The sequence below is a fragment of the Austrofundulus limnaeus genome, unplaced genomic scaffold (assembly GCF_001266775.1).
Source record: "Austrofundulus limnaeus strain Quisiro unplaced genomic scaffold, Austrofundulus_limnaeus-1.0 Scaffold69, whole genome shotgun sequence".
In the NCBI taxonomy this organism is placed as follows: domain Eukaryota; kingdom Metazoa; phylum Chordata; class Actinopteri; order Cyprinodontiformes; family Rivulidae; genus Austrofundulus; species Austrofundulus limnaeus.
The window spans coordinates 1,877,423-1,887,987 of NW_013952471.1; the positions used below are offsets into that span (position 1 = coordinate 1,877,423).

General features: G+C 38.5%; 1 protein-coding gene across 1 annotated transcript in view; it reads left to right on the plus strand.

Annotated features, from left to right (window-relative positions):
- The window catches only part of pnpla7b (patatin-like phospholipase domain containing 7b), a gene marked incomplete in the record, with an annotated part of 120,415 nt that overhangs the window by 84,540 nt on the left and 25,310 nt on the right, over window positions 1-10,565 (plus strand). Inside the window, 5 exon segments of the mRNA XM_014010478.1 lie at window positions 216-372; window positions 487-603; window positions 5,138-5,207; window positions 7,035-7,151; window positions 7,853-8,001. Coding sequence (XP_013865932.1) covers window positions 216-372; window positions 487-603; window positions 5,138-5,207; window positions 7,035-7,151; window positions 7,853-8,001 — 610 coding nt within the window.

The window sequence follows — 10,565 nt, forward strand, 5'->3', positions numbered from 1 at the left end:
TAACAATATTTTTATTCTACATTTATCCATTTTAAATACACTAACCTCACTCCTTTGTAACAACTAAGGCAAAAATGTAATTAATTCAGAAAATCTTCTCAGGACCCCACCTTGATGTTTCAGGACCCCACTTTGGGTCCCGACTCCAACTTTGGGAAACACTGGTCTAGATAATCTGTAGGAATTGATTGTAATATAAATGAATGTGTTTTCAGAGGCTGCTCTCAGGTTGGCATACTGCGGGCTCTTAACGAGGCTGGGATTCCTGTCGACATGGTATGTGGCACCTCCATCGGCTCCTTCATGGGAGCGCTGTACGCTGAAGATAAGAGCAGCAGTCGCATGAGGGTTCGAGCTCGTGAATGGGCCATGGTGTGTGGACTTAAAACTTAATTTATTATGTCACGTTTTGCAAAGCTTTTCTGTTATTTGTTTTGTTTCAATCCACTTTGTTCTTCACGTTTTATTTCTTTCTCTCATCTTTAGGGTATGACTTCTCACTTCAAGAGGATCTTAGACCTGACCTACCCTGTCACCTCCATGTTTTCTGGAGCCTCTTTTAACTACAGCATTAGCTCTGTCTTTAAGGACAAACAAATTGAGGTAAGTTTCTCAAATGAGTATTTGTGCTATTTGTGAAAAAGCTATGAACAGATAGTGTACCTGTTGTAGATGTTGTAGAGTTTATTCTGACAGGACAAGCTAAAGGCTAGTCCAATCAGGGTCAAGATTATATAAATCACTGCCATCTTAAAGCATCTTCAGTTTCCAAAATTTCGTTGCATCCATGCAAACGCTGGATGTAAACTTTTACATCTCCGTCAGTTTTTACATTTCACAATTATTGCATGAAATGTTAAAGTTATTTGCAATCGCAAATAAAAACAGTGGTCAGTGGTATTTACAGACTTCTTTAACATCTGTGCCAGCGACAGGCAGTGGCTTTAAATGATTCAAAGTGCGATCGTCATGACTTGAGTAGTTTTTGTTCTGTTCTTGTTACACTCATCTGCATGGGCATGGAAGTCTGGGGGAAAGTGGACCTCAGTACCCAGGGCCCAAGAAGGGAGAGGGGCCCATGGAAGTCCTGATTTTTTTTTCCCCCAAATGAAATTGGCCCTTCAATTAATGGTGTAGTAATTCATTTCAAATATATCAATAACATAAACTGAGAGAATGAACTTTATTTCACTGTCCACACCATATTGGACATTCTGGGGGTCCCCTCTTGGAGGTGCAAAATGGTTTAGTCCACCTGACAGCAACCAGCTACAAGTGTAACGTCAGTAAACCCAGACTGAATGAGCTGAGGGCAGACCCGGACAGACTATTGAGGGAACAGGGAGGTTTCCTGTGGTCTGCCTGCTGGCTGGCTGGTCTGCTCAGCTGGTTAAAAGCTCCGGTCGCTCTAGAACTTTTAAYTAAACAATTTGGTGTTGTCCTGCTTCAGGGCTGCTGCGTGTCCCGGAGTCCGACACATCCCCCCTTGCCCCCTCCCTTCCTTTCCTCTGGCTCACTGAGACGCACACACAGTGCAGAGAGACACACGTAGTGCAGTGAGAGACACACACACACAGTGCAGAGAGACACACACACACACAGTGCAGAGGCACAATGTGGTGATGAATTCTCAGTGCTCCTAGAGCTGCAGCAGGTAGCGTCAGTCTCATTAACAGAGCATCCAACTTTTGATCAAACTTTATTCTTTACAAAAAACCTGAAATAAGTTCACAGGACAGCTGTTTGTCTTATGAGAAGTTAGCTTGCCGCTATAGTCACACATCATAGCTAATGTTAGCAATCACTTTTAGTGATAGCATTTAATCTGTTATTGAGTTGTTTTTAATCAGTTAAACTGTATTTTAATCCTAAAATTGAGTCCACTCATATATTTATTGATTATAATTTACATTCATAAGTCACCCAATATTTCTGTTTTTTATTCCAGGGGTTCTTAACCTTTTTGAACTCGGGGCCCAATTTGTTGAACATAAAGTGACATGAGGCCCAGTCACACATTACCAATGTATGGATCAAAAAGATAATTATTCTAATCTAAATCTTGGTTAAATTTTTATTGTATTTACATCATAACTAAACTATCATAACTAACATAACTAAATTAAATACATTTAGAGTTTAAAAGTAAAACTCCTGTCAAATAATCACAAAACATGATTATGACAAACATTTTTATATTGTAACCTGCCCATAACAATTATTTGAACAAATACATCAGTCAACAGACCACTCAGGCTTATCAGCACAAAGTATACATAAATTTTAATTGAAAAAAATAGACAATTCAAAACGTAAAATTGTGGACATAAAATAAATAAATTAAAAATGTTTAATGTAAATGTTTCAAATAAAAAAACCTGTAAAAATAAATTTGATAAAGTACAAATGAAAATATAGCATTTTTAAACTTTTGCAACCAGAAGCTGCTCTTCATATTAGTGACAAACAATAAAAGTAACAACAGCTTTTTGACAAGTTGGTCAACCAAATGGCTGACCATATTTTGAGCTGATAAAATTCAAAGAAGGGAGTGTTTAACCAAACTGATTGAGTCATCTCTACAATTTGGTTGAGGTATGTAATGCTAAAAACACCCACCAGAAGGCACTGTGACAGTAAATGGTTAATTCATCTTTCCCTCCTCCAACCAGGAAGTCAAGAACAAGGAAATTTAACGTGACATCACGACAGTTTTTGGAAAAACTTTGAAAGAAATTTATACTTTTTTTTTACATATTTTGGTAATAAAGGCTTTAATAAACAGAATTATGACCCTTGATGCAGCTCAGAACCTGTAAGTATACTTAAATTTTTTATTTTGAAAATGTGCTCTACCAAACAGTTGATTTGTCAATTCCTAGTATAGGTAAAAAATTTAAACCAATCTAATTAAATTCAATTCAAATTCAAAATTACTTTATTGATCCCAGAGGGAAATTAGGTTGTTAAATATGATTACATCCCATAAAATAAACTTATTCAAACCCTCTACTTTATTTATTTATTTGAATGTAACTCATTAAGTGTTAGTTTATTGTGAATATGCTTAAGGTGTTTTCCTACTCTTTACTATTGTTGATTTATAAGTTGATCTTAGTTACTATGAGTAAAATCCAGAAAAAAAAACATGTAGAAATCATAATATACCCAATAACCCTAATGAAATAACACTAGCTAGTGTACTTATATCACTATTTTTTTGCCAAGAAAATTCATCTGGAATTTTTATTATGATTTGCCACGGTCCCAACATGTATCCACATCCATCAATGTTGCCCTCAGTGAATCTAAAAAAGGCTACTTCTTGGAGCTAAATTGGTGAAATTATTCAAAATCATAAAAAAATTCTTTAGCTGTCTGTTGTCTTTTGTGATTACAAGTTTCATCTTGGTCCAGAACTTGCATGCATCTTTGGGTGTTAAGTGCATTGGTATCGTATGACCAAACTACATTGGTGAACATCCTTTGATAGCAGACTTTGAACTAATGAATAAAGGGTCATGGAGCCTAAGATAACAGGTCTGATGAAGGGTTAATTGCAATAAAATGGTTGAATGACAAATATGTCAACCCACTGAGCAATAACTGTCAACTGGTGGATCACTGAGTCTTGTATGAATATTGCTATCCCATGGTCATCACTTATCGCTGCTTACAATGAGCATATTAAAGGTATTGCTGTTTCAGATACGCTGGTACACCTGTACAAGACCCTAGCTAACTCCAGATCACATCCCCTATTTGGATGCTTCCTGGATCTGTGCATTGCAAATTCACTTCTTCCCTCTGACAGATGAAATGATGCCCCCAAGACCCCCTGACCAAAACCACAACCAGTGGAAATTTTCGTATTTTAGGACACTGGCCTATTGTGACAATTAAAAATAATACAACCTATGCCCCAAGGGTGTATAAAGGTTTTTTAATTGTTTTCTTGTGTTTATACACACCAGCAATGTATCCTCGGTARATCACCATAAATCAATATCTAATCCTCAAAAAGAGTTGTGCAATTACACAATCACACCAATGACGTGAGTTGAGTCAGAAACAAAATTTAAAATGTTTCACACTGTTTTACCGTGTTTGGAATTTTAGCAAGCAAAAACCAACACTACTGGTTCAATCAATTCACAAGAAATGTAGATCTTAAGAACTAGTGCTCCACCACAGATGAGGTTTATTGAAATTTGGAAGTAAGAAATAGAATTGTTTTTTTTTGCTTTGTTTTGTACTAACTTTTTATTTTTTATTACAAAAATTAGTTAATAACAGGAGCACTCAATCAGAGGTCAACTAAATCGTGTGCTGTTGCACTTTTTTACCGATGCAGTCAACCTGAAACTTTATAGATTTGTTTGATACAGAAATTTACTTTGTTAAAATGAAAAGACACAAAGTTTTGTGGCACACTACCAAAGATCAAATATCTTTATTTATTTGTATACATTTTTTCTCTTTTTATTTGCGAAAGAGCATGTTTTTGTTACTTTTTCTAATATTTGTGCCATTTGTTTGCAATTTTGTATTTTAACCATTAACGGACATCTCAACTGTTTGGTAGAGGTCAATATTTTAAAATATAAAGGGTATGTTATAAAAAAATCATTGATTGTTGTCATTAGCCACCTAAGGAAATAAGAAATACAAAAAAATATTTTTTTCATTGAGTTTTTCTTGGTGTGGACCTCAAAGGGTTAAGACAGCAAAATGGGTCTACTAACAATAAATAGCCATAAGGACTCATTTCAGCAGAGTTCTACAATCTTAAACTACTAATTTGCTTAATTCCATAGATTTTTGTGCAAATTCTTCTATTTGAACCTTTACACAGCTCTCAATTTTCATTAAACTTTTTTTGTCAAACATGACATTTCTGCAGGAAGTGCCCCAGGCTGCACTAGAGGTGCTCCGGGTGCTCCAGGCACTTGTGTGGTGCAAACTGACAACAGTGTAAAGGTTTACAAATCTAACTACAAATGTAACCACTCAACAGGTTTCTTCTCTAGATTTACAAATAAATGTTTGTATGAATATTGTGTTAAAAGGAGAAGAATAAGTTTGTGAGACTTGTTTTTTTATGCTGTTTTTGTTTTTGTCCCCTCTGCTCTGCCAGGACCTGTGGTTACCGTACTTCAACATTACAACAGATATCACTGCTTCCTCCATGAGAGTTCACACTGATGGTGTGTGACACTAACATCTACTGAAAATCTCTCCACTCCTTTATTTAGAAATAAAATACTAACACTAAATCTGACAATCAAAAATTCTAACTGATGGAGACTTGCTCTCTTTTTTAAAGTTTGACATTTGGAGGAAAAATCAGTCTCTGAAGATGTTTTTTTACGTTTTATATTGTATGAAAGAGAAAATTAATCATTGCTTTGACAAAAAAATATTGAATTGTACACTTTAACATTGTGGCTTTTTAAAATCTTAAGCTTAAAATAAATAACTTTTGAAGCCCGTCTTAGCTTTTTTCTGCATCTTCCAGCTGCTTTTTTACTCCTAATAACTATTTTTCTGCATCTCTTTTGCTTTTCTCTGCTCCTTTCAGTTTGGTTTCTTTTATTTAGTTTCAGCTTTAGCAAATTTCATCAATCCTTCAGCCATTTTCAGCTAAAAATGCAACTGTTCAAATTTAGCTAGCATTGACAGTTCAGCTATTTAAATATTTCATTTCAGTTTTAGCTTTCTCGGAAGCTTACAGCAAAATTTCTGCAGGAAATTCAGTTGATCTAGTTTTTAATAAAGATATTGAGCAATGTGATGCTCAGAATGTTAGGTGTCAGATTTACCTACTGTTGCCCCACGCTTTATGATTTTTATGATTTTTATAACCTTGCCTAAGATGGGACATATTATGGAATAGTGTTGTCTGTCCATCTGTCTATGGAAAAATATTTTTGTCTGAGCTTTAATTTGATAGAAGCCTTTGACATAGAAAGGTCAAACTTCACAGCTGGACACGTCATTGGTCAAGAATGATGAAGAGTCAAAGGTGACAGTCATTGGTGACCCGTGTCAAAATCTTGTCTATGTATAAACTTGAGTAACTTAAACCCTTTGTTTCCTAGATTATGTCTTCTGTCRGTCCATAAGACACAGTAAAGGCTTGTAAGGGTGTAAGACAGGGATAGTCAATTCCGGTCTTCAAGGTCCGCAGCCCTGCATGTTTTATTTGTTTCTCTTCTCTGACACACCTGATTTGAATGAATGGTTGATTTTCAGGCTTCTGCAGAACTTGGAATAGGAAATTCACTGACTGAATCAGGTGTGTTAGAGAAAGGGAAAAAAATAAAACTTGCAGGGCTACAGACCTCGAGGACTGGAATTGATTATCCCTGGTTTAAGACATCAGATCTTGCTGACTTGGTTGTGAGACAGGCTTTTTCTTAGGAGAACCTGGAAGAACTGATTGTTGTCCAACAGCAGCACATGCTACACAGAAACAACAGATGTTTATTTTTTGTTGAGGATGGAGGAAATGGAGGAGGAAAACCTGATACTTCTGTTGTTAACTGAGGAGAAGCACTTCTTTGTGAATTTGTCTCAAAGAGACCACTGCCATTTCTAACAGGTGGTATGGTAACATGTCTCTGTCTGCCTGTATGAAGTACTCTATCTCTTCTGGTCAGCACATAAAATACACCTTTTTATCCCATGTTTTACCATAGCAGACATATATATTTAGTTTAATTGTGTGTTTGGATTGTTATTATTCTGAGAATTCACTGAATGTTATATGATGTACAGTTAGTGGTACAGTTGGTGGTACGAAGTAGGAAGAGGTAGCCATCTTGAATCAGGTTGATTCCAGAAGTCAGTCAGTTGTAGATCCACATTAATATTTATTTATTTATTTATTTATTTTTAATCTTCCGTAATTTCAGCTAATTCAAACTGGAACTAAAAATTCATTTGTAATGGTATGTCTGTGTTAATAGGCAGGGATGTTCTTTTCTTTTCCATTCTCTACCTGTAGTTAAATACCAGTTTCTTGTTTTTAGGATCGTTGTGGCGTTATGTTCGTGCCAGCATGTCACTGTCCGGCTACCTGCCTCCTCTCTGTGATCCCAAAGATGGACACTTACTAATGGATGGAGGGTACATCAACAACCTTCCTGGTGAGAAACATTATCAGAGGGCTTTTAATTGTAATGTTATACATATAACTACTGTTCCCTAAAGGGGCGAAATAAGGTTCAACACAAAATATGGGACATCACATCCCTGCATGTTCTGGCTAAAGACACTTCTAACTTAGCCTGGTAAAAACCAGCCCCTTGGACAAGACATTTGGCCGAGACATTTGTAGAGCACCAGCTCAACAGTGAAGGAAGCTAAGCTAAGAAGCTAACAGGAAATTGTGTGAACTGTAAACAACCATCCCGTACTGGGAAGAAAGAAGTACTGAGCTGAATGAGATGAGTGTAAATGAGTGCTGCAGGTTTTATGAGACAAATTTTATTTAATTGCAAACCTTGTCAACATGGACCAAATGGATTCACTCATCCATCCATCCATCCATCTGTCCATCCATCCATCCATCCATCCATATAAATACAAACAGGAAGAATGGAGCATGTTTGTCCTCCAACAGTTTTATTAAAATTTGTCCTGTAGCACTAGCTTATGAGATATTTTGCTAATAGACAGACAAATGAGGACAAAAACATGCTTGCCCTCTCCCCTATGGTGGTTGTTGATAAACATACTTATGTGAACAGGCAGAAGCACACAGAAGCATCAGAACACAATCATGAGTTCATGATGAGAAGTTGAAGTGTGATGAGTTCTCTGGGTGTGTTTGTCTCCTGGTGTCCAGCCGACGTGGCTCGTTCAATGGGAGCCAAGGTTGTCATCGCCATTGATGTTGGAAGCAGGAATGAAACCAGTCTGACCAACTACGGGGACTATCTGAGTGGCTGGTGGCTGCTGTGGAAACGGTTAAACCCACTGGCTGAGAAGGTCAAGGTACACTGATCTTTACCTGAACTGACAAATAGCATTCAGCAGTTTAAGACTGTTTAAGTGTAAAGTAGGAAGTGTATCTCCAAATAAACTAGTACAGACTTGTCAGTGGTTTTCTGTAGGAATGTCCCAATCCAGAATTTTTTGGCTCCTGATTCAATCCAATTTTTTTAATGATTAGTCTTTCCGATACCGATCTGATACCGATCCAATAGCTTTATTTCTTTATTTCTTTCCAGTTGACAAGGTTGGTAGTATTAAAGTGAGCCCTGCTGTTCCCACCATGAGAAACATCCAGTTTGCAGATTTTGCAAGATGCAGTTTCAGCACCAATGTTTTCCATTTAAAAGTGTTCCCACACTGTGGACATGGTTGCATACTTGTGTGTGTCTTGACTTCTTAACGGCAGTTGTAAAGGATGATGATGCTGAAAACTGTTGCAAAAACTGGATTGGCCCGATCACATGTGTAGTGGTGACGTAGTGGTGGAATAAACAGTTCCACCTTGGTCTCAGAAGACCTCCTTCAGAGAGACAGAACTCTGTTCAAGTTAGAGCCATAACAGGTTTTCTTAAACAGTAAAGATACGGGAGGCGGAGCAAGATGGCGGAGGAGTGAGACGTGTGTCGCGTGGCTCCCGCTCCAGACTTGTTCTGTTTGTGGTTCTATACTAAATGTCCTTGCTGTTTTGAACATTTGGTCCGTCCGGACTCGACCCCTGAGTGATTCTTGCCTGGAAGAGTAGAAGAATGGCAACAAACTTAAGGAAAGGCAAACATTCTAGCTCGACGGCTGTTAGGCCCGACGCCGCCCCGGAGCAGACTGCAGCTAGGACCGGACTTTCGGCGCCCCCCTCTCCCCGCAGCGAGGTGGACGCACTCTCCTTGAAGTCTGACATTCTTGCCGCTATAAAAACGATCTCTCAGCTGTGATCAAATCCGAAATAAAAGCGGCTTTGGCTGAAGAGTTTACTCTTATTAAAGGAGAGCTACAAGCGGTGAGAGCGGAGGTGGCTAACGGCACGATGCTACTGCGTGCAGATCTGGACCACGTGAAACAGAGCGTTAAAGAGGTGGAGGACAGCTTGTCAACCTGGTCCGAAGAGGTTGTTTCTCTGCACACCACCGTGTTGGAACTGAAAGAAGAAGTCGGCGGGCTCAAAAAGAAGTGTGACGATATGGAAGGGTGCATGAGAAGGTGCAATGTGCGGATTATTGGAGTTCCTGAAACGCCAGAATCCAGCTCCACTTCAGCAGTGGCTAAACTGCTAGCAGAGGTTCTACAGATGGATAAAGAGCCACTGGTTGACCGAGCCCATCGCTCTCCAAGTGGAAACAGGTCAGGCGATAAGCCGCGGGTCATTGTTGCTAAGCTGCACTATTATCAAGAATGTGTGGAAATACTGCGTCGGGCTCGGAGTCGTGGTCCTCTTTGTTTTAAAGAAACACCGATCATCATCACATCTGACTACATGGCGGCTGTGGCCAAGGCTCGAGCGGCTTTTACGGAGTTGAGGAGGCTCCTTCGCAACAGACGAGATGTTCACTATGGCCTGCTTTTTCCTGCACGGCTCCGCATCTCTCATGGGGAGGAAAACAAGGAATTCCTGGATGCCAATAAAGCAATGGACTACATTAAAAAGAGGATCATCTCGGCGACGGACAACGAGGACCGGCGTTGATCGCAGGTCCAGCCCTCATCTATCCATTGTGACTGTCAGGTTGTAACGAACCTTTTAACTTTATGTCCCGCGTTATATCTTGATTTAATTTTAGACATTATTCTCAGGGACAACATTCTTCTTTTTGTTCTATATACGAGAGTTTCACAGGGGATCTGTCCGGATCTTGGTTAGTGATTTATTTATCAGTGCTGCAAGGAGCATAAACAGTAATAATACTTTAAAGTAAGGGAACCCCTTTTTAAATTTTTTTGGTTATTGTTATTTAGTTGTGGCGGGAGTCCAGGCAGGGAGTCAAGCCCCCCAGTATAAGCACAAATGTGTGGATTTTTTGTTTGTTGGGTTCTCCGTTTTTTTTTGTTTTTTTTTTTAGGAGAAAGGGGTGGGACTATACCGGATCTATTTGTTTTGAGAATGTCTTTTTCAGGTTATTTTTTGTGATGGTTTGTGTCTATTGTACTACAGTCAAATTGGCCATAAATGAGCAGTTCTAATATTAACAGGTTCATCAACAGTCACCCAGTTAACTGTGTGAGTTGGATTGTGAAATCCCTCAATGGTCCAGTGAAATTTAGGAAAGTTATGACACATTTAAGACAACTTAATGCTAATATTACTGTTTTGCAGGAGACCCATTTGCGTAAGGCAGACAGTGCAAATCTATGCAGGCGCTGGTCTGGTCAGGTGTTTCAGTCTAATTTCCAATCTAAATCGAGAGGGGTGGCCATCTTAGTTAGTAAACAGGTGCAATTTACGGCATCCAGTGTTAAAAACGGACGCTGAAGGACGTTATGTTATCATGGTGGGAAAACTATACGCACTCCCTGTCATTTTAGTCTCGGTATATGCTCCAAATTGGGATGATCAAACATGTTTAATACACTTT